This window comes from Poecilia reticulata, chromosome 13 (genome assembly GCF_904066995.2).
Source record: "Poecilia reticulata chromosome 13, P_reticulata-male-v2, whole genome shotgun sequence".
NCBI lineage: Eukaryota > Metazoa > Chordata > Actinopteri > Cyprinodontiformes > Poeciliidae > Poecilia > Poecilia reticulata.
The window spans coordinates 15,626,906-15,650,142 of record NC_088842.1 but is presented as its reverse complement, the minus strand read 5'-3'; the positions used below and the strand labels follow the sequence as shown (position 1 = coordinate 15,650,142).

Sequence of the window (23,237 nt, the reverse complement as noted above, 5' to 3'; positions counted from 1 at the left end):
AGGCATTTTGGAGAAAATGAAGTTGCATAAAAGTGAATAAAAATAGGACTATTTTTGTGTGAATCAACCTGACGCTGGCAGGCATAAAAGTAAAAGTAATCCTAGTTTTTTTTTTTTTTGTTTTTTTAATTCAGTAAGTGACTCCAGATTTAAGTGTTAAAAAACATCTAAAGCCTTTATATTTTATCTAATTGTGTCTTTTTTTTTAACTTGGTGAGATGTGAAGTTCAAACAGTGTAAAGCAGCTCCCCTTAATATTGGGTGAACAAAACTTACAAAAGTGACGGGGTTTTTTTTCCTGCTTCAGAAACTTTGCTTTGAATTATTAGTCAATGTCAATTTATTTACAGCTGCTTGGAAAAGTGTGTCAGATGTTTAAATTCTATTTTTTAAACTTATTATTACCTATATCATTTTAACAATATATATGGATTTTTTTTTTCTTGCAATATTTCTCTTTTTTTCCATCAACTTATTTTATTATCGTTGTTGTACAGCACTTTGGTGCAGTTTTACGCCTGTCTTTAAAGTGCTATATAAATAAATTTGACATTTGTTGGATGCATTGCCACAGAAGGTTTTGATTGGAGCCTCATGTGTGTTTCCATGGATCAATGGTGTACTGATGGATCCTGTTTTTTATTAAGTAATTTTGGTCTCATCCTAAAAAGAAAAAAAAGAAAATACATTGTTGGGGTTGAGTAGCAGTTGAAACTAGAACAAAAGATACTGATTTTGTAAGCTTGATTATACTTTTGTCTCCTGTTTAATAACTGGCTTCATTTCTTTTTAAGGATGCGCTATTCACACATGCGCTGCAGTTTATAGGTGTAATAATCAGGTCTGATTGTTCCCGTTCTGACTACTTCACAGAGGATCTTATCTTGGTTTTTTGTGTGCTTACAATAAGAACAGAGTAAAGCTCAAATGAATTGGTGTTGAATAGAAATTTCAAAATATTACAAATTTTAATCATGTTCATCCAATTATATTGTCTATCACAAATATTCTCTCTCGTCTCTTTCTACTGAGCTATTTTTTATTTTTGTTTTCTATGTCTCCTTAGCTTCGTGAGCTGAGCATTGATTGTCTTACTCTAGTGGTTCCAGTGTTTTGTGCTGAAGTTTGACAGAAACCAGACTGAGCGTACAGGCTGACTTTTGTCCCAAACTACTGTCAACTTCACAGCGAATCACTTGCCGTCCCGTGATTGTTCGACCTCTCAGCTGGGGCTGCTATGGTAACCTGGCACATGAAATGAAAGTGACATTCCAAGCATTATTTCTCCATGTTCTGATGTGTGTGTGTGTGTAATTTAATAAAGACAACCAAGGGAAAATAAAAAACATTCCTGTCTTTAGGGAAGTTCCCTCCTTTTTTTTTTTTTCCTCGTAGCTAAACGTATCTTACTGTATCACTCGTCTTCCTGTCCGGTCATTCAGAGAACATTATCATCTCAGCACATCTTACAAACGATCTGCAAATCCTACAGCAGGACTTGCAAATTCCTCTTATTAAACGCTAAGTCTGAATAAACAGCAATCAATCTAAGTTGTTGATTTCAGTTTAGCTTCCATGAGGAAAACGAGATTTGCATTTATCACTGTAATCATTGTAAACGAGGCTTAATTCAAATTAGAAATTCACACAGGGTATTTTACGCGTTTTCATTTTGTATGTGTGTGTGCCGTTATGTTTAATAAGATTTAGGACATGTGTGACATGGGTTTGTCCTCTGAAGCATAGCTGTTTTTGTCACCATGTGATGTTCTTTTTTTTTATGAGATGCTGTGTTAGTTTTTACACCAGATCTAACAGGAAGCACATTGACTGACAAGTTCCACAGTTTTTCCTCCAGTCCACACATTTTTTTCCCAGAAGTCTTGGGGATCATCAGAGTGCTTTAAAGTATTTACTCAGTCTGAAACAGTGCCAGAAAAGAAAAGGGAAAAAAATAAAACAAGATATCTGTGATGGCGAAAATCCTTTTTTACCACACCGTAAGTGATTGTTACAGATTGAGTAATAGGAACCGTCACAGAGTAACGGAGACGTCTAACATTAGTCCTGCTGCATAATATAAGAAGGTACTGGAGCACAAAGCATTGAGAATAACTCCCCGCTTTCAGGGTAACTATGGAAAATAAAGAGATGAAGATTACTCTGCATCGCGTGCTTCGCCCTGTAGCCTTGTTTAGTTCACCGTATGTTTGTCTTCATGTGAACAGACTGGAATGGCAACATTGAGGTAAATGGAAATTAATCTGACAAAGGAGAGAGTTGGGTGCAACTCCTTCAACAAAAAGTGTTAAACACTCTCTTCCATATTGTAAAAAGCAATTTTCTCACTCACTACCCCCTCACTCACAACGATACACATTCCTCCTCATCCAAACGCCACCTTTCAGCCTCACTTGGAACCCCTCGGTGCCCCTGGGACCTCCACAGATGCCAAACACTAAACATACCCTTTCTGGGAAGTTATTGTTAAGGTTATTTATAGGGCAAAGAGCTGCTGGCAGAACAGAGCAGGCGAACAGGGGGAAAAAAGTCCTCCTTAGTGTATTTTTATGCAACCTCTCCTTCTGAGACGGGGAGAGGGAGAAAGAGCCACTGTGGTTGTACAAGCACCACAAGGCTCTGCCTGCGGCTTCCTCTGATATTTATGTCTTGTTTGGTACCAGAATATTTTGGGAACCTCCCCTGAGATCCCCCCAGATTATACATCTGACATGTTCCTCATATCCCCCAACCTCCCACCTCCCCACACACACACACTCCTACCTCTTAAAACACACATACACACACACAACTTCTCCACTTGTTGTTGCTGCGTGTTGCAGTCAAATAGCCACAAAATTAAATGGTACAAGTAACACAATTGCATTCATCAAAGCAGATTATTGACAGATTAGATCATCTACATGTTATCTGTGATTGAGAAACACAAGTACAGTTCCTGTTAGTTTTCCTTTAGTTTGGCCATTGCCTTTCTATGCATTCTCATCTCTCTTCATCGCTCCGTCTGGGATTTCTGCCACTGAGTTGGATTTCTTCAATTGAATTTCAAACAAGCCAGTCAGCGAACAGAAGGAGTTGTGAATGATGTCGATTTTCTGCATTGTTTCTGAATCGTAGTCTGCCTATAGTAGGTTTGATGTTTGGGAATGGCAGTGGAGGAAGTGAACAAAGCCATTCAGTCTGTACTGGCCTCGCTTCCAAACATTGACCAATTAAAATCGCAACAAGAGGAAGGTGCAAGACATTCCCCACGGTGTTGTTTGCAGTGCACAAATTTTCCGTGAAACTTCATTGAGCTTGCGCATTACATAGTCCGCTGCCAAATATTTGCAATTGTGTTCAGTTTAAAACTTCAGCAGAGTTCATGTCTCCAGCAACCCATCGTTTCTTAATAGCTGATATAGAACATAGAAAATGGGCCTGGTTTGTTATCAAGTTTTGACAGCTTAGATAATCTAATTTGACCACATTGTCCTTGCTGTGTCTTTAAGTAGATTGAGGTGCAAGTCTTCTGGGGCAAGACTCTGCCACTAACTTTGCATATTTAGCGACTGCATTTTCTGCCCGGCTTTTGTAAAATTCTAAGATCTTAGTTGACTTATAATACAAAATAAAACATTAGAATTATTTTCAACAGGACTCTTATATTCGGTTACAATTAATAATGGATAGAAATTGATGGAATGGGAATCTCACAATATGGTCAATTTATATATACGTAGGAAAGCAAATGAAACGCAACAGCATTTTGACTGAAGTATATTTTAAATACAATATGCAAAATTAATAGGGAAGGTATATTGTCAACTTGATGTTTCTTGGTCTGTGGAAGAACTTCCTGCATTTCTTTTTTCTTATCCTTGCACTTTCCATTCTTTTTGTTCTTATTTCCTTCCTGATGTCAGTATGTTGGAGCAGGTTGTTAGCTCACATCCACATATCGCCTTGAGTCATGGCAAGAGTGTTTAGCTGAGTCAGGTTTTCTCGTGGGCCATTTTATGGCTTTTGTCACCTCTAATCTGGAGAATTATTTTTTTTTGTGCTTGCTGTGCATCTGTATTCTTGCTATAACTTTTCCCCCATTAAGTCTACAAGAAATAGCAAACTATTCATCTTATATTTAACTAGCAGGAAGAAGATTAATTTGCTTAAGTTACAAAATATGCAGAAATATGCATCAGTGTCACCAGATTCTGACACTGATGCATATTTCTTATGTGTTGTTTGAACATTTGGGTATCTAAAGTCCTTTCACATTTTTAAGTTGTATTTTACAGATTTACTAGTTTTTGCACATCAGTTCCTTATGAGCTGGAAAAATGCCACTGTTTGTGTTCCCTCATGTTTTATATTCTACATTGAAGGTTACAGTTACATAAATCAGCACTAATTGTGTTTGTAAGAAATGAATGCAATGACTAATCTTAATTTATTCTCTTTGTCTTTGTAGGACATGAGAAAGCATGTAATGATGACCCTCCTGGACACAGAGCAGTCATATGTTGAGTCTCTACGCACTCTTATTCAGGTGACACACTCAAACACTCACTCATCCGCTGATATTTCTTGCCTCATAAGCGAGCGTTGTTCTCAGACGCTCATCATCTGTGCACACAGAAGACAAAAAAAACTACCAACCGGCTTGTAAACTCAGAGCGCTGAGGCGATGAATAACAAATGTAGGTAGCAAAGGTGTTATGTAATCCACTTACTGTCATTCATTAGGCCAGGATTATCTGCTAACCTTATCACAACTCCCTGTCATCAGCAGTATCTGCCCACACACACACACACACACGCACACACACACACAGTAGGACGTCTGGAAAACCAGAGAAGTAAAATCTTAACAGTGTTTTAAATTTAAAACACACTTTCCAGCATTTTTGTGATCCAGTGCCACTCAGCTGGTTTTACAGAGAGTTGAGACCATAAAATGTCTTAATCCAGTTCAAAGACGACTTTACATTACTGATCAGTTAATAATAATAATGATAAGAAGAAGAATTGTAATTATAATTATTATTATATCTTTTTAAATGAGCTTTCTAAGCATATTTTATATATACATATGTGTGTGTATATATTTTTTTATTTTTTTATTTTTCCTGATATAAAAGGACTTTCAGTAATATTCTAATTTATTAATGTATTATGTACGCTGCCTTCTGTACAAAACCCCCCCTGATTTCCCAAAAACTGATGAAAGTGCTGATACTATTTAATCAATTCGAGCAATGCTGAACCCAACTCTGAACGTACAGTAACATCACACACACACACGCACGCACGCGCACGCGCACACCTACACATACACACACATGCGCGCGCGATTAAAGTACAAACTGCAACCACTTGGTTGAGCAACCCGTCACTGTTTGTTGTCTGTGTTTTTTTTAAGCTCCCTGCAGTGTGTGTGTGCGCGTGTGTGCGTGTGTGTGTGTGTGTGTGTGTGTGTGTGTGAGAGAGACAGTTGTTTTTGTAGGGACATGTTACATCCCACATGCACGCTGACTGCGCTCTTCTTGCTCATGTATTTCTGAGTTTGTGTGTGGCCACATAGTGAATAATCCTCAGCTGTGTTCCCATGACGACACTGGGAAAAAGATGCGTTACCACGGAGACTGCAGAGTGCAGATCCTTGAGGGAGGGTTTCTGATGTGCTCCAGCTTAGGCCGTTCTGCAGCGCTGCCAGCCAGGACTCAAATCGGACCTTCTTCATTTGGGACTTTTTTGGAAAACTTTTTGTGAATAGCGTATTTAGTTTGAGTAATGTGGTTAGCCATGATTGTATCAGATGTCTGCTCTGACATAATCTGTAGCCAGGTGCATTCATTAAAGCTGCTCCTAACTCCCAAATGAAACGCATTAAGCAGTACTTTTGGAGGTGTAAAATGAATGCTGGAGAACACATGGGTTAATAAGTGAATTACTTTTATTTTTCAGCACAAGTTTTCTTTTTGTGGTCTCTGAAAAATTGTTTTTGCGTGAAAATTTTGTTCACATACTTGTTGTGAACTACTTTGTTCAACACTATCAGTTTGTTTTGATCTATTATGATGGCATGTTGCAGACTGCTAATTAAAGCTAGAACTAACCCAGCAACATGCACTTGAATTTTTCTTGAGAAATGTGGCATCTGTTTAAGAGAAATGTTGACGCAAATATGAAATATGAAAAAGAATTAAATGGTAAAGCAAACTTCACAGTTTGTTTTATTAAACAGTTAAAGATAGACATGCGCTAAACCTATCTTACATAAAATTATATAATTCACAACACGATTCAAAACAACCTAGTTATGGTGTCTGGAGATTAAAAAAAATACTGAGATCTTATGTTGCACATAATAAAAGCACAAGCTGAATCAGTGCTGCATTGAGAGAATCTCAGTCCTGTCTACATTTCAAATGGCGTAAACTGCAGATTGTCTTGGTCATAAGCTATAAGGTCCGGTTTCTGTTTGTGGTGCCTGGAGGTCATATCCGGCTGACTCCACTTCTGCTTAAATTGAATTTCCTAAATTCCCTCATGTTTACTGGTTCACAGCATGCGTCTCACTTCTGGAGTTATAGTGTCTGACTCGAGCCCAGTTTGACCCCACAATCAATAAAACTGGGAGACAAAGAAAAGGCAACAATATTAATAGGAATTCAGATAAAATTCAGGATAGTTTAGTTGTGGAGGGGTTCTCTCAGTCCACAGCTCAAATGATTAGCAGTCCCGACAGCAAAAGTCAGAACTACATGTCATGTGGCTGTTCAAACCTTCACAAAATAAAACCCAGCATTTAGTATAGAAAACCTTTCCTACTGTAATCCATTTCAGTCGGTAAAACTGCAATAATCTTAATGCGGATTCCGCAACTTGTGCAAACCGAATCGTTGGCCGCTGATGCGGAGAAATGGAGACACGAATCAGTTTATGTGTGGATGGGGGGGCTCCCATCCCCCGGTTTAACAATCAGCAGGTTTAGCCCATCGATCTGTTAAAACCGAATGTGGCTTATGCGCAGTGCTGCTGTGCTGGAAGAACGGTGATGGGAAATAGGAAAAACTGATCCCAGAAAACAAAACAACGGAGATCACAACAGAGGTACAAACATTGTTTATTTGGGATCCTGCAGATCCTGCTGAGCTGACTTCCTAACTCTGAGCTGAGTTGGTGTTTATTGCTGCCTCAGAACCAGACAGTTCTAGGGGGATTTGTGAACCTTGAGCTGCGTGTCATAACACCTGTCTTCACATGAGCCTCCCACTCATTGAGCTACAATGCCTTGCAATGGGGTATACATTTCATTCCTAGGACGTTTTCTACATTTTATGACATTGGAGGACGACTTTATATGATGGAGCAATAAAAGGTAGCACATAACCGAGGAGCAGGATACACGTTTTTCGTTGTTGCGAATATAAAATGGAAATATGCCAGACGTGTTTGCATTCAGGCCTCCTTTTACTCTCACACTCTCAAATAAAATGCAGTGCAGCAAATTGCTTTTAAAACTCACCTTACCAGTAAGCACAGTCTCCCTGTATTTATTTTAATCTCTATAAAACAGTGGCTCTTGAATAGTACACAGAATAAAGCTTAGTGCACATCATAGTGAACATGCTATTCCTGCAGAGGAACACAGACATTAAGATTATATTCACACTTCAGGCAAAAGTGGCCTAAATCCAACAATTTTCCCCATATTACTCGTTTCTGTTATTGTTTTTTTTGTGACTGTGTAACCAACACTGCGGCGCCCCCTACGGGACATGGAGGATTTTTTTTTTCTTTTGCATTCCCCCAAAATACTTTCACGTTCCCGTGCAATAATTTACTGATCAGTTCATGTGACATAATTGATTGACTGTTCAGTTGCTGAGTTGTCCTGTTTTTTTCTTCCTTCAGGGCTACATGCGTCCTCTGAAACAACCAGACGGCAGCTCCATCGTGGATCCCCTGCTGGTGGACGAGATGTTTTATCAGATCCCAGAGATCCTGGAGCATCACGAACAGTTCTTGGAGCAGGTTGCAGGCTGTGTCGGCCAGTGGCACGACAGGCAGACGGTGGGACACCTCCTCATCCACTCAGTAAGTGGAGCTAAAAGTTATGGGTGAGAAGTTTAAATTGGCTGGATTTACATTTTCAAGGTCACAGGTGAATTTTTAATTTCTACTACTAGAAGCCTTGCTACAATTCTGAGATGTACTGTGTGAGTCTATACAAGTTTTTTTTTTCTTTTTTAAATTTTTTTAAGTTCCTTTCAGCTTGTTTTAAGTTCCTTTCAGTTTTAAGCATGAATGAGCTGACCTATGATTAGTGTTTCTTGCACTGATCATCAGTGGCCTGCTGATGCAGCCAAAGGCATCTTTATCTGTACAGGGAATTGTACTGTAACACTGAGAAGTTTAGAAATGCAGCTGTAAGCAATGCCATTTGCAATAGTAAGATTTGTGTTTTTATTTTATTTTTTTGTGGAGGGATTTTTGCTTTTGCTATTCGCACTACTCTGTGCCATACGTTGGCACTGTATATTTATTTAATTTCTGCAATTATATTTGATACCCTTTTGCTTTATTATTCCAGTTGTTTTCCTATAACTTCAGCTGGGAACATATGTGCCCTCACTTCTTTGTTTGTGGATTGCTTGGATTATGGCCCACATCTGTTTTGAATTTTATGTCAGTGGCCACTTTATAAACATTTAAAATGAGAAAAACATACTTTTTTTCAGTCCATTTATAGAGGCTGAACTACATGCTGTATTTGTTAGACTGATAGTTATTTTCTTGCAGAAGTTTCACAAAAAAGGCTTATTGTCAAAATTAGTTTTTCATTTGACGTACACACATTTGTTGACATCGCTTTTTCTGGCACATTATCTCATGTGAAATTTAAAAAACAAAACTTTTTAAATCCTGTTTATAATAATATGAAGACAAAAACAATATAAACTATATAGTGTATGATTCTGATTGCTAGTTGTATTTTCTAAAGTTTCTTTGAGGGAGAAAATGCAATCTTTCTATTCTATTCAGTTCTTCCATGCTTGAATGGTATGCTCTCTCATCTTTCCCATATTGATAAGTAGCATAGAGAAATGTCTGTTATATTACAGCCCAAGGAAGTAGAAAGTCATGGATTGCAGATTAATCGTTCCCAGATACTTCAGTCAACCTAAAATCTAAGTAAGAAGCTTCAGCTGCATTAATTGTACAGGAACTGCTTGAGCTTCACCCGACTGAGGCATCTGTAATTTCATTTTAAGCAATTATAGCTTCATTCTCACTAAAGAAAAGTACTCAAATTACAAGCTGGATTTTGCAGATTTTATCAATGCTACTTCAACTTAGTAACAACATATTTACCAAGGAAAACCAGTAAATGTGGAGGGTGCTGTTGGTTTGTTTACTAAACCTCCATAAAACTGTGTTTTAGTTTGGTTAATGTAGATATTTCTGTCACAATTCATAGTGTTAAATTTCTGTAATTAATATTTTAATTTCAGTAGCTAAGACAAATGCAGTATGTGCATTTAAACATACTACATTTGTAGTACTGTTTGTCCTGAAAAGACAAACAATTCTTCCAACAAGGAGAAGCTGGAATAAAGAGGGGAGGACCACATGTGGCAATATTTCAGCACTGTTTTTTTTCTAGTGACTTGCTCTGTGCCCCTTTTTAAAATTTCCCATGACCTAATGATGGCTCTAGACCTAGATGTTAAACAAACACTTCCAAACAATCAGAGTCGGCCTAAATGTTACGTTTGGTCTTTGAAAAAGACAGGAAAGAGAAATACTGAACTAGCAAGCAGAAATGTATTATGTCATAGAAAAATCTGTAGTTTCTGCATTAGATTTTTTTCCCCCTTTTTAGACCTGAAGTGATTATAAAGCCTTGATAAATTCAATTAAAAGCACCTTAGGAGCATTTTACCATTTACATGTGAAATTCAAACACTGCCTCATCTTTTTTTATCGCTTCTCAAAGATTTTTCATACTTTCTAATGCAAAACTGGTGCTACATGGAGAAATAGTCCCTATAGCAGGCAGTTGGTGGTATTTCTCCCCCACTAGCAGGCACTATTGCATCACCCACTTCCCTGCTTGCACCACCATCCCCCGACTATCTAAACGGAAGCGGCTGCAGAGTGCTGCAGGCCTCGTTGGCGCAGTAGGCAGCGCGTCAGTCTCATAATCTGAAGGTCGTGAGTTCGAGCCTCACACGGGGCAAGTTCCTTTTGGTTTAGTTTTTTTAACCCCTTGGCTGCTTCAGTCACTAGTCATTTTCATTTTGCTGGTGCTGTCTGTCTTTGTGTCTCTGTTAGAATCAGCTTTGTCTCGTCAGAAAATGTGCTATGAAATGTCATCACATAGTATGACGGTAATCCTTCAGTTGTTTCAGATTATTTACATTGCAAATCCCTAGAAACGTAAACACACCCTGTATTTCAATGTACATTTGTAAGTAATTCAAATTCTCTTTAAAAGCTGGGACTGCTGTATTAACGTCTAGATTATAGAGGATAATTGTATCTAATCATTTAAATTCCTTGGATAAGACTAATTTTATTGTAGAATTAGTCAAATTGTCAATAAATTGATCATTGTGTGTCAAGAAGTTGTCGGATATCTTAAAATAAACAAAAGATTATTTTTGTTCTTTGAGGAAAGAGAATATTATGATTTTCAATATATATATATATATATATATATATATATTTAGCAAAATCACAAAATTTGGATTTTAGTCCTGTTCACAGTTTTCCGCACACAGTACTTTATGTTGGTGTATTGTACAAAATTTCAATTAAATCGATTGCGGTTTGTGGTTGTATTGTGATAACATTTTTAAGGGGTATTATTTCTGTAACATAAAATGTATGAAATATGTGGAGCTCATGTATAAAAAAAGGAATTGTTGCATGTACGAATCAACACATTTTTAGCACCCAAATTCTGCTCTTAAATGAAGTCATAAAGCAGCAATGAAACCGTTTTACTTTTCCCTTACATTTTATATAAAAATGAACTTGTTCATGTGCATAAACTACACTTTAAGCACACAGCCCAGACATGTTTTGAATCTGAAAGTCAGTGCTTTAAAAAGATTTTTTTGTCTTGACCGTATTAAGTGTGCAAACATCAGGGGATTAAAATGTTTAACACAAGGCATTGTGTTATCGACTCTCTGGCGGTGCACAGTTTAATCTTCTTGTTAACATTTAGACAAGTGGACACTCTTAATTAAAGCCAAGTAAAGATCAGAGGGAGCTATACTTAGAGGAAAAAAATCTACTGGAAAGAACTTCACCTTTTTACCTCATGTGTCCTCCACAACTCAGGCTTTTGTTTTGACGTTGCTTGTGACTTCCCAAAGTCAGAGAACGGACAAATTAAAGAGGGGAGGGCATCGGGCATGAAAGGTTGGGAACAGAAAATCTGAGATAATTAGGAAAATGTCAACTCGTATTTGATAGAGTGACAAAAATCTGTTTACTCTGTAATCGGGTTAAATAACAGCTCCCTCCACGCCCTCCCCTTCTGTTTAGATCTGTGCTACAATTTCATCTCTCTCTGTCTCTCTCTCTCTCTCTTTTTCTCTCTCTCTCTATCTCTCTCTCTGTCTGTCTCCCTGTTGGTCTTCAACCATTTGAGGGAAAATCAGGTCAGGCTGAGTCATCTGGGTTCATGTGTGTGATTGAAGGAGACAGAAAAATACAAGATAAATAGATAGACTGAAGGATTTTGTTTTTTTCTCAGAAACCTGGCAAATTTAGCTTACGGGAAATGTGACGTGTCTTAGGTTTGCCCTGGTTTGTGTTTCCTGTAACTAGTTGGAAGTATTCCTATTCCTAAGTAACCCCCGCCTCTTGCCCGAAATGTCTCGCTGGAAATAGGTCCCAGCACTCTTGTCCCGACCCCACTAGGGACGAGGGTGCAAAGAAAATGGACGGATGAATGGATGAAGAACAATAAAAAAAGTTTTTGTTTTTTATACCAACCTGCTTGATTTTGCAATGTCAAAGAGCTACATTTTCAAGTGTGGCATTTTAAAATTTTCTTTCCTTTTAAAGTAATTAACTTAAATCACTTAGTTTGAGATCTTAGAATCTGAAATGTTTTCTTTGTTGAAGAAAAAAGAAAGTAAAGCTGTTTTTTGTTGCTTTATTTGATGTGTTTTATTGTTTTTTTTTCATATTTATTGGTACAGAGATTAACTCCAATACCAAATTTCTGTGTCCTCGTTTTAAATTGAGCTCAAATTACTGCCTGTTTCTTTCAAAGTTAAAACATCACTTTCAGGCTGATGTTCCTAAAGGGGTAATCAGTGTTTTATTTTTATTTTTTTCTTCCTGTAGTTCTCCAAAGATGCTCTCGCTGATATGTATTCAGCATACATCGACAATTTCCTCAATGCGAAAGATGCAGTCAGGATCGCAAAGGAGGCCAAACCAGCATTTCACAAGTTTCTGGAGGTGAGTGTCTGACCAAGTTTCTGGTGTTTCTTTTACGTGTGTCAGCAGCTGCTCTTGTTTGTAGGAAAATTTGTTCAAACTTTGAATTCTCTGCTTAGGCAATCAAACCTCTCATCTGAAACATACTGTAATGGTAATTATTCAGTGCAGGTATGTTAATAAGTGAGTTTTTCTTTTAACCACATCTGCTCTGACGCTGCAGCCAAATATGTGGACAGTAGAACCAGTTCGCCATCTTGTGGTGAAGTTGTGAAGTTCACCACAGATCAGATTTTAGGGAGTTTTAAATTTAAATACTTATGTTACCTGCAGTAGACCACCAATCAGAGAGATGGGCAGGATTCCTAAAAGTACCTCAATCAGGACTCTTTCCTAACCGTTTTTATTTTCGTAAACAAGTTCAACGCTTCGTCCAATTATCATAAACCTTCCAACAAATCATTCACATTGTCGTAGTTCTTCTGGCCAAACAAAATTTCTGCTAGTTTCACTGTGCTGCACGTAATTCCCTGGGTTGTCCTCCCGTATTGTCCCATTAAAAAATTAATTCAAGCTACTGTTAAGGCTTGAATTAATTCAAGACCAAAGCCAAAAAAGAAACGGGAAGCAACACACTGGTATAACTTAGAATTAGATTTATTTTAATTAGATTTGACTGGCAAGAAGAAGAAAAAAAGAGCGAGAGACTTCCAGGAAGCGGTGTGCCTTTTAGCCTTATACTGGCCAGCTGCCTCCATTTCCAATCAACTCCAATTTACCTGGAGCTCTGAAACACAAACACATTAGCCAGGAGGGAAGGCCTCAGTTCATTTCACCATTTAGATGCTCTTTTTTGTGTGTGTGTGTGTGTGTCTGTGTGTCCATTGTCTCTCTCTCTCCCTCTAATCCAAAAGCAAAACATGCGTGAGAACAAGGAGAAGCAGGCTCTGGGCGATCTGATGATCAAGCCGGTGCAGAGGATTCCTCGATACGAGCTGCTGGTTAAGGTGACCATTTTGTCTGCGCTACACAGCTAGAAGTGAGACTTCAGCTGCACTCGGGTGGTATAAAGAGGGATTCATGTACATATTTTTTTGTTACTTGTTTAAGGACTTGTTGAAACACACGCCGGAGGATCATCCAGATCATTCGTTTCTGCTGGACGCTCAGAAGAACATCAAGCGACTGGCGGAGAAAATCAACAAGGGGCGTCGCTCCGCTGAGGAGGCGGAGAGGGAGGCCAGGGTTATCCAGGAGATCGAGGCTCACATAGAGGGAGTTGAACATGTGAGATGTTTTGACTTTACATCTACCAACCTGAACTAGTTCTGCATCGATTTAGCCTTTTTATAATTGCTGTTTTTTTTTTTTTTCTTTGACAGATTCTAAATCCACAGAGGAAATTCTTGAGGCAGGAAATAGTCATGGAGGCGGTAAGATTAATGTAGCAAACTCTTTTCTGGTGCATTCAGTAGTATCAAACAAACGTTACAGAAGGAATGTGGTTCAGATCACCTGAGCTGTTTCTGTCTCTGTGTAGAAGACTGTAGGGGGGAAGAAAGACCGTTCCCTCTTCCTCTTCAGCGATCTGATCATCTGTACCACCCTCAAGAGGAAGTCTGGCTCGCTGAGGCGCAGCTCCATGAGCCTGTATGCAACAATCGTCATCACAGCACGTCTCTAAAGCCCACACTGCCCCCTGGTGTTCAAAAAATGAATGCAACCTCTCTGTTTCAGATACTCTGCTGCCAGTGTGATAGATACCTCCAGCAAATACAAGTTTTTGTGGAAGCTTCCTTTAGAGGATGTGGAGGTGGTGAAAAGTAAGATTTATTTATTTATTAGTTTTTACTTTTGTGTTATTGTATCAATTCACTTCATGCATGATAATGAAACTTGTAACCCAACGTTTGAATGTCTCTCGTGTTTCTCCCAAAGGTTCTTCTCAGGCAACCAACAGAGAGAGCGTCCAGAAGATGATTACCCGATTAGATGAGGATCTCAGCACTTTGGGTCAGATCAGCAAACTATCAGAGACCCTGAGCTTCCCACATCAGGTACATGTGGCTGTGCAGAGTTTGGATTGAAAAGTTTAGAAAAATAAAGCATTTGCTATTAGTTATTTCCAGCTCTGGAGGATGAACTAGAGAATCTGTCTAACCTCTTCCATCTTTTCATTTGCTCCTCTCAGTCCCTAGATGAGGTCATAAAAGATCTGATGGCATCAGTCCACAAGGAGCTCTCAGAGAAACAGTCTTTGGCCTTCAGCATGACCTTCTTGCCCACAAAACTGGAGTTCACAACGGCCTCGGCTGAGAGCACCTTCGTCTTTGAGTTCAGCTCGCCCGACGCTCGGTCGAGCTTCGAACAGGCCTTTGAGGATGCCAAGAAGAAGTTGGGTCAGTGAGGAAATATATTATGTGATCAAATAAATGATTTCTTGCACGAAACGGGTCGAAGGGGATGAGATTCTTTTCAGTAAACATTTATGTCTACCTGTAACCGAGAAGCTACATTTCCTATCAATTTTGCAAAATCTAAGGAAACTTTACATGCGTTTCAGGAATCGGAGCAGCCTCGCTCTACTTGTGCTGTTAAAATCTTCCTGATTATTTTTGTGTGTGTGTGCTTTTAGCCATGAACAAGGACCAGTGGGACCCAGAATTCCTGAAGGCAATCCCTATTATGAAGACCCGCAGTGGGATGCAGGTGTGTGTGTGTGTGTGTGTGTGTGTGTGTGTGTGTGTGTGTGTGTGTGTGTGTGTGTGTGTGTGTGTGTGTGTGTGTGTGTGTGTGTGTGTGTGTGTGTGTGTGTGTGTGTGTGTGTGTTTTTATTTTTTTTACACACAAAACAAACTGTTGCTTTGTGTGTTTGTTGGATTTTGCAGATTTTGCTTGTGTCAAATAATCAAATAATTAGAGGGGGGAAAAAAATGTTCTAAAAAAACCCCCATGCATTTATGACTTGTTTGTTTTTCTAGTTTTCATGTGCCTCGCCCAGCCACAGCTGTCCTGACAGTGGCTGTGAGGTTTGGGTGTGTAACAGTGATGGATATGTAGGCCAGGTGAGGGGACATGGATAAAGATTACCCGATTACTAATGGCAAATTCAATTTGCAGCCATTTTGAGTGATGTGATGTTTTCGCTGCAGGTTTGCTTGTTGAATATCAAAGATGAGCCCACGGTGGAGGCCTGCATCGCCGTCTGCTCGGCCAGGATCATTTGTATCGCTGCGGTTCCAGGACTCAAAGGAAGGTGGGCGAGCATTAGTTTATTTTTCCTTATTGACATGTTGTTAAAAACAACATGAAACATGTGTTCTTGAAGACGACACACGTTTGGTGGTAAATTCAATTAAAGATGGCTCTCAGATTAATATGTCGGAAAATCAACTGCGCTTTACGTTGCTGGAGGTGTAGAGATCCGGCACACATTTCTAGATGGAGCTGAAAAAATTATTTGATGAGTGTGATTGTGAAGCTTTTCACCATGTTGCCCTCTCAGGGATCGTGTGTCAGAACCAGCTCCGACCTCCGGGCCTCCTACTCATCCCCAGCAGCAGCTCGACATCTCCATCTCACCTTCGACTTTGGAGCTGACAGAGCAGCCTACAGGTCAGCTGCTGCCACAAAACCCTCCTTATAGTCTGTTTCAATTATGTCTGTGAGGGCGGTGGGAATACTTTGAGATTTAAAATCTCCATAAATTTTAGCTTTCATAGTAGATCGCTGTCTGATAATTTTGCTGTGAAGGTGAAAAGTAAATGCACTTGCTTTGCTAACTTGTTGGTCCTGTTTTCTTATAACGTGATCTAAATTTAGTTGACAAAAAACCTCTGAAACGTAAGAGATTGTTTTCCTGCAACATCGACCAACTTGTCCGTGATGGTTTTAAGAAATAAGCATCTACAGTTTGTCATTTGTGGACCATGTGAGATGAGATCAAGTCAGATCTTTTAGTTTCTGATGACGTGATAACATTATATAAAAAAAGCCTTCCTTCAGACTGTTGGCTTATCTTCCCCAGGACCAGGGGCGGAGCTTGTGCCCTTTGACAGCGACGACTCGGACGACGAAGATTCACCTAGTCCTTCTTCAACCTTGCAGAGTCAGGCCAGTCACTCCACCATATCGTCCAGCTATGGCAGTGAGTAATTGCGCCAGATTTAGCCAGTTGAACCACCAGATTTACCAGCTCACCGGACGTTACTCTGTTCATTTCCTGAAGACGACGAGGGTCTGAGCTCCAAGGACATGGCCACGGAGACCACCAGCAGCGAGGAGGAGCAGGAGTTCCCCGTCCCGAGCTCCTACGGTGCTCCTGGGATGCTGGGAGTAGGTGGAGGGAGTCGCGCCCACACAGAGAGTCCCATGGACGGCCGGGCCATGCGCCGGTCCTCCAGGGGGTCATTCACCCGAGCGAGTCTGGAGGATTTGCTGAGTATTGACCCGGAGGCGTACCAGAGCTCTGTGTGGCTGGGCACAGAAGATGGATGGTAGGAAAATGAACTCTTATCTTATTCCCTGTCCCAGTGTCTTTCCTGAAGCCCTTCAACCCATCGTGTCTCTCACAAACCCTTCTACCTTCCTTTCTTTTCTTTTCTCTTTTTCCTTTGCTTCGTTCTTTTGTTTCTTTCAACCCTCTGAAATTTGAGTTTGTAATAGTATGTAGATTTAACATGAAATTTTTGTTTTGTAGTTACTGTTTTGTGCTTGAGCACATCCATCCATCCATCCAGCCATTGTCAGCACGTTAATATCCGTGCATTCATGGATATAAAGCAGGTGTTAGATGAGAGGCAGCCAACGTCTTGTCCAGGTTTCTTGATCAATTCTAACACCTCTGTTTGTTTCAGCATACACGTGTACCAGTCCTCAGACAACATTCGAAACCGTAAAAACAGCATGAAGATGCAGCACTCGGCCTCCATCCTCTGTATATTGTAAGTCTGCCGTTTTGCACTTATGGCTCATCGGTCTTTGAAAGTCTTTATTTTGCTTTCTTTATTTATTTGACCATTAATTGTACAGGTTGTCTTATTGTGATCCAAAGATGTCATTTACCACTCAGAGTTGTTTTGATAAAAAGGAAAAATAAAATCCTTTTACTGATAGTTCAGAAACAGTCTATGAAGGTTGAGTCATTTGAAGCTTGTATAACTTGATATTTTTAATTTCAACTTTGTTTTTTCCCCCCCTAACGTCAGGTACTTTGACAACAAAGTGTTTGTATCATTAGCAAATGGAGAGGTTATCGTCTATCAGAGAGAAGCAGGTGAGCTAACGACTAAAAATATTTTAAAAATGATGAATAGTTTTTTTTTTATACAGCATTTTTCATTTTAAACTCAATCTCCAGGTAGTTTCTGGGATCCTCAGTCTTCCCAGACGTTAGTTCTTGGCACGCCTAGTAGTCCAGTTACCAAAATGGTTCCCATTGGCGGGAAACTGTGGTGTGGCTCACAAAACAGAGTCCTTATCATCAACACTACTACACTGGTACAGGAGGTAAGCTCGGCAAAGCTCTGGATGAAGACTTTACACATGTTACACAATGACAAACAAGAGTAATGGCGATCTGGATCACTGGTTTTTCTCCCTCCTTTCCAGCACTGGTTCCAGGTCGGCACTGACGGCAATCGCTGTGTTACATGCATGGTGGCGTATGGGCAGGGTGTGTGGCTGGCACTGCAGGGCAGTGCACAGGTCAGGCTGTATCACGCGCAGACCTGGGAGAGCCTGACGGAGGTGGACGTGGCACCGGCTGTGCACAAAATGCTTGCAGGTGAGCATACACACTTTCTGAGCTTATACAGAGGGTTTTAGTTGTACGCAGTGGCTTGCAAAAAGTATTCATTCCGTTTGAGCTTTTTTTATGCTTGGTCACAGTATAACCATTATCTGTAATGCGTTTTACTGAGATCTTATGCGACTGTCGAGTAGTAGTGGAGAGGTTTAAAAAAAATCAGTTTGACCCTCTATCGCATGTTTTTTTTTTTTTTTTACCTTTATTCAGGTGCAGATGCAATCATTAGACAGCACAAAGCTGCCTGCCTCAGGATCACAGCCTTGTTGGCCTGCAAAGACCTGCTGTGGATCGGCACGAGTGCAGGTGAGGACACGGAGTTTGTCTATTTAACTGCGGCGGTCCTACAGTTGCACAATGCTAATGGAACAGTGACTGCAGAAATGCAACATAAATCTGCGCAATAGCAATTCGACATTACTGAAATCGGATGGGGGAAAAAACGAAACCCACAGTAATAAGCTGTCTCGTATTGTATTGTGGCATGCAAATTTACGTTGAGATTTTAAATTGTAATTCTAACATTTCTGGCCTACAGAATCTGAAGCCGATTCATTGTATGAATTCTAAGATTGAGTTTTTGTATAAGTTTTCAAATTCAAGGTTCTTAGGTGGTAGACCCTGATTTTCAAAGAGATTTGATATTCTTCAGGAGTGGTCCTGACACTGGCGATCCCGACAGTGAGCACAGGAACTGGTGCAGGAACTCTTAAGTTGCCTCTGGTTCCGATCGGATCGGCTCACGGTCATACAGGGCACGTTCGGTTTCTGACTTCAATTGAGCTACCAGAAGGATTTGACATGAACTTCCCTCCAACAACAACAGACTCCACAGGTACTTTCTTGTTTTAGCAAAAAAAAAACTCCTTCACATTTACAGAGTTGTGAAAAAGTATTTTTAAGTTTTTGCTTTTTTTTTTTTTTTTTGCAATTAAGTATTTCATATGGGCTGCACAGTGGCGCAGTTGGTAGAGCTGTTGCCTTGCAGCAAGAAGGTTCTGGGTTCGATTCCCGGCCCCTGGTCTTTCTGCATGGAGTTTGCATGTTCTCCCTGTGCATGCGTGGGTTTTCTCCGGGTACTCCGGTTTCCTCCCACAGTCCAAAAACATGACTGTCAGGTTAATTGGTCTGTCTAAATTGCCCCTAGGTGTGAGTGTGTGTGTGCATGGTTGTTTGTCCTGTGTGTCTCTGTGTTGCCCTGCAACAGACTGGCAACCTGTCCAGAGTGACCCCGCCTCTCGCCCGGAACGTTAGCTGGAGATAGGCACCAGCACCCCTCCCGACCCCACTAAGGGAGGTGTTAAGAAAATGGGTGGATGGATATTTCATATGAGCAAATTCTATAATCGAACAAAAATAACAAATTTTTCTGGATCTAGGCAATCAGCCTCCGAGCAGCAGCAGCGTAGACGACGGGAGCCTCCAGAGGCGAGACTCCACACACCGCAGGACCTCCACACACATCCCAGTGAAGACCAACCACCTCGTCATTTCTGGCGGAGACGGCTACGAGGACTTTAGGCTGACCAACAGCAGTGAAACCATCGGTCGAGATGACAGCACCAATCACTTGTTGCTCTGGAGAGTCTGAGACAATCAAACACCCCGACTGACCAATCTCCCTCCAGCACCTTTAGGCGTTGTTTTTGTTGTTGTTGTTGTTGTTTTACTCAGTCCATCCGTCTCTATGTGCTATGACACGACTCTGAGCTCCCTCCTGGATTTATGAATGAATACCACCACATCCGACACTCAGCTTTTGTTATCTTCCTGGTGGTGTGTGCATTTTTGCTCATTTTTGTGTTGAAAGAGATATAAGAAAATTGAAGTTCCAAAAACAAACTTGCACAGACGGATTTATTTTCTAACTGAGGACAAATAAAGACCTTACACAGGCGGATCTGGATTCTTCAGGGTTTCGGTGCACAAAAACAGAGGATTCAGTCGTGATGTGATTAATGAGGCATTGCATTTTCTCTGAAATGTAGTCTTTTTGAACTTGAAATACTTCAGTCCATCGATTCATCCGCAGATGAAGATCAGCTGTAACAATGTACATTAAATGTAACATAGCTCAGAATGGTAGTTTGAAATTCTTATTTTATTTTAGTCCTATTTTTTCAGCTGAAATTTAATGCTAGCCTTAATATCAGATGTATTGTCAGATTTTTCTGATTCCAGTCAGGTGGTGATTATCCGTTTTCACAATGGCTAGTCATAGTTGTGAAACTGTCAATGTCCTCTTTCCTCCACTAGAGGGAGCATTACGGCGAAACATTGCACACAGCCTTATTAAACAATAAAAAAAGAACATATGATTTTTGCAGAAAATCACATTTGGTTGGCTCAGTCAGCTTAAACTGTGTCCCACTGGGAAGTGAAACATAAGTGCGTTCCTCCTTAACACAATCATGCCAAAGCTTTGTATACATTAAAGATATGTTGTTTTTTTGCCATGAAAAGTCAGCTGAAGTTCTGCCATGTCTGGACGGAGCCTCTTCACTGATGACGCTAAGCTGCGGACGCAGAAATAGTTGTGTACAGTATTTATGCTTTTAATTTTAGCGCCTTCTTTTACAGCACTTAATTTATACAAGATGTAGCCTTCACTATTTCTGTTGGAAACGATGAATGCAGAGGCTCTGACTTGATTATGAGAGTGAATTAAAACAAGCAGTTTAGCTCCATTCCCTCATGGTCACAACAGTTCACAGTGCAGGGTTTGGACTAGACCAAAAATGATGTTTTTCGCTGTAGGATAAATGTCCCACGGTTTTGCCTTGTACAGTACCAGAAAGCAGCTTTTGGACTGCTTGAGCACAGTCACTCTGATGCCTGTATGTGTGCCAAATATGCTTCATAGTTGCATTTCATGTCAGATCCTTTTCATGCACAAGCTTTTTTTTTTTTTTTTTACTTACAAAAACTCCAAATCCAGAGGGAGCTTTACACCTGGTATTTACAAACAAGATAGTTTGTCAGTAGGACAAATGCTTAGTGCCTACGCATTTCTTCAGGAGGCTTAAAGGTTAAGGCCATTACACACAAGTAAAAGTCACTTGACCTTGATTTCTTGTCCTTGCACACGCTCTCGTAGGTGTTAGCCTCAGGCTTTGGGGGTTAAGCGGTGATTGTCTTTGATCCCTCAAAGCCTTGAAAACCTCATTGCACTTTATCAGCCATCTGGGCTCTTCACCTCAAGATTCTCACTTCCAAATACATCCACATTTAGCTCTTTCTCCCTGTGAAATAACTAAGAGAATCAGTTTAGCTGCTTTAGCCGCTAACTAGCCAGTCAGCGTCTGTTAGCGTAGATGTGGATTAATTTCCTCAAGTGCATTTATTTAGGTGAGATGAATAAAAGGAGATGCCTTTTTTCCCCTGTTTTCTACCCACTTTGTTGGTTTACGAATCGGGCTAAGCTATGCTTACTACCCACATAGATGTCTTCAATTTTACCGCTAACCTTTTTTTTCCCCATCCCCAGCACAAACGATTACTTTCAAGAAGAATCCGTAAAGCATTCCTAATTGTTGATGTGAGGTAAATAGTTTTTTTAAACCGCATGATCAATCAAAATGTTGACTATTGTGTTTTCTGTATGTAAAATATATACATTTATGCTGGCTATAGGAGGTACACATACTGTTCTTTTCGATGAACTCCACAGGTAGCAGAAAAGCACTCAAAGATGGTAGCCTGGTAGTGTTTTCACGTTCTCTGACCAGAACTGTAGTTTTGGCAGATTTTTATTTTTATTTTTTTGCATTGTGGTGTAATAAATAATTTCAGTTGAATGTTTTTAATAGGTTCAAATGAAAAGAGTTCATCAGAAGTAACACCTATTAATAATTTCAGAAGAAGTAGATGGAAATGAGTGAAACGGATCTGCTAAGACTCCTTATGAAACGTTAGATCCTATTTATGAAGGTATGAATATCAATCTGTATATTACTTTAAACATGACCAGGAGGAGGTGGCGAATGGTAACAATCGGTGTCATCCCAACTTTTCCTTAAATCTCTCTGACATGTACGTGACTACATGTGAACTAAGCCGTATTGATGTAAATATTGGTATATATAATGCTTCATTTTTGTAAATAGTGCACTCACGGTCCTCAATTGTTGATATAAGTCGTATGGCATATTTTTATATGTTTCTGTGAAGTTTGTCTCTCTGTATTCCCCTCTTTAGTCCTCTGCATGCGCCTTCAGTCATAAAAAACAAACCTTTGAACTGTCAGAAATAAAAAAAATATATATATATTGCCCCTGACAAAAGATTTGTAATAAACAGATTTCTGTTATTGATGGAGTTGCATTTATGGTAGCTTCAAATTGTTTGCTTTGTTGCTTATATTTCTGCAGGGGGAAAAGCAACATCAGTTTTTGCTCTGCTGACCTTCTGTTTTCCTCTGCCTCTGGTTGGCATATTGTCATGGCTGCAGTCTATCAGAGTTTCTTCGTGTATGTAGCTGCTCTAGTTTTGTCACTTTGGGTTCCTCTGTAAAATAAATCATTTCACTGGGGCCAGCTTGTGTTTGTTCTCTTGACTTACAGCTTTATCTTATAGTATGTTATTCTAGGTAAGAAGTGAGAAAACTACTGAGAACAGCGTTTCTATTTTTAATGCTGAATATTTATTGAAGATGTTCATAATTCAAAAACAATGTACATCATCTGTCAAATCTTTCAGGACGTTGTGTGAAAATTGTTTTACTCTTTGTGTTGTCATTTTTGTTCAGTTAACGGTTTTGCACTGATCTGTTAACTATTCCCTTCAGGTTGAGCTCTAGACTTTGACTAGGTCATAGAAGCAACCTGGTTATTTTCTTGTTCAGTCATAGATTTGCTTCTAATCTTTAACAAATTGTTCTGTTCCGAGGCGACTTTAGTGCCGAGCTTCACTTGTTGGATAGTCTCCTATCCGACTCCAGATTTTTTGTGCAGTGGAC

The 23,237-nt window shown here is 39.8% G+C and overlaps 1 protein-coding gene and 1 non-coding gene across 2 annotated transcripts in view; both read left to right on the top strand.

Annotated features, from left to right (window-relative positions):
* The window catches only part of arhgef17 (Rho guanine nucleotide exchange factor (GEF) 17), a 68,314-nt gene extending 45,503 nt beyond the window's left edge, over positions 1-22,811 (top strand). Inside the window, exons 2-24 of the mRNA XM_081614680.1 lie at positions 4,472-4,549; positions 7,921-8,103; positions 12,379-12,495; positions 13,389-13,481; positions 13,585-13,761; positions 13,857-13,907; positions 14,015-14,124; positions 14,212-14,297; positions 14,413-14,531; positions 14,666-14,873; positions 15,110-15,183; positions 15,456-15,539; positions 15,627-15,730; positions 15,980-16,089; positions 16,502-16,621; positions 16,703-16,970; positions 17,331-17,417; positions 17,682-17,749; positions 17,834-17,982; positions 18,085-18,259; positions 18,491-18,586; positions 18,933-19,115; positions 19,660-22,811. Coding sequence (XP_081470806.1) covers positions 4,472-4,549; positions 7,921-8,103; positions 12,379-12,495; positions 13,389-13,481; positions 13,585-13,761; positions 13,857-13,907; positions 14,015-14,124; positions 14,212-14,297; positions 14,413-14,531; positions 14,666-14,873; positions 15,110-15,183; positions 15,456-15,539; positions 15,627-15,730; positions 15,980-16,089; positions 16,502-16,621; positions 16,703-16,970; positions 17,331-17,417; positions 17,682-17,749; positions 17,834-17,982; positions 18,085-18,259; positions 18,491-18,586; positions 18,933-19,115; positions 19,660-19,871 — 2,952 coding nt within the window. The 3' untranslated portion in view covers positions 19,872-22,811. The remainder of the gene's footprint in view (positions 1-4,471; positions 4,550-7,920; positions 8,104-12,378; positions 12,496-13,388; positions 13,482-13,584; positions 13,762-13,856; positions 13,908-14,014; positions 14,125-14,211; positions 14,298-14,412; positions 14,532-14,665; positions 14,874-15,109; positions 15,184-15,455; positions 15,540-15,626; positions 15,731-15,979; positions 16,090-16,501; positions 16,622-16,702; positions 16,971-17,330; positions 17,418-17,681; positions 17,750-17,833; positions 17,983-18,084; positions 18,260-18,490; positions 18,587-18,932; positions 19,116-19,659) is intronic.
* trnam-cau (transfer RNA methionine (anticodon CAU)) lies at positions 10,177-10,249 on the top strand. Its single transcript has one exon. It is a non-coding gene; the product is annotated as a tRNA-Met (tRNA).
* Positions 22,812-23,237: the final 426 nt, after the last annotated feature.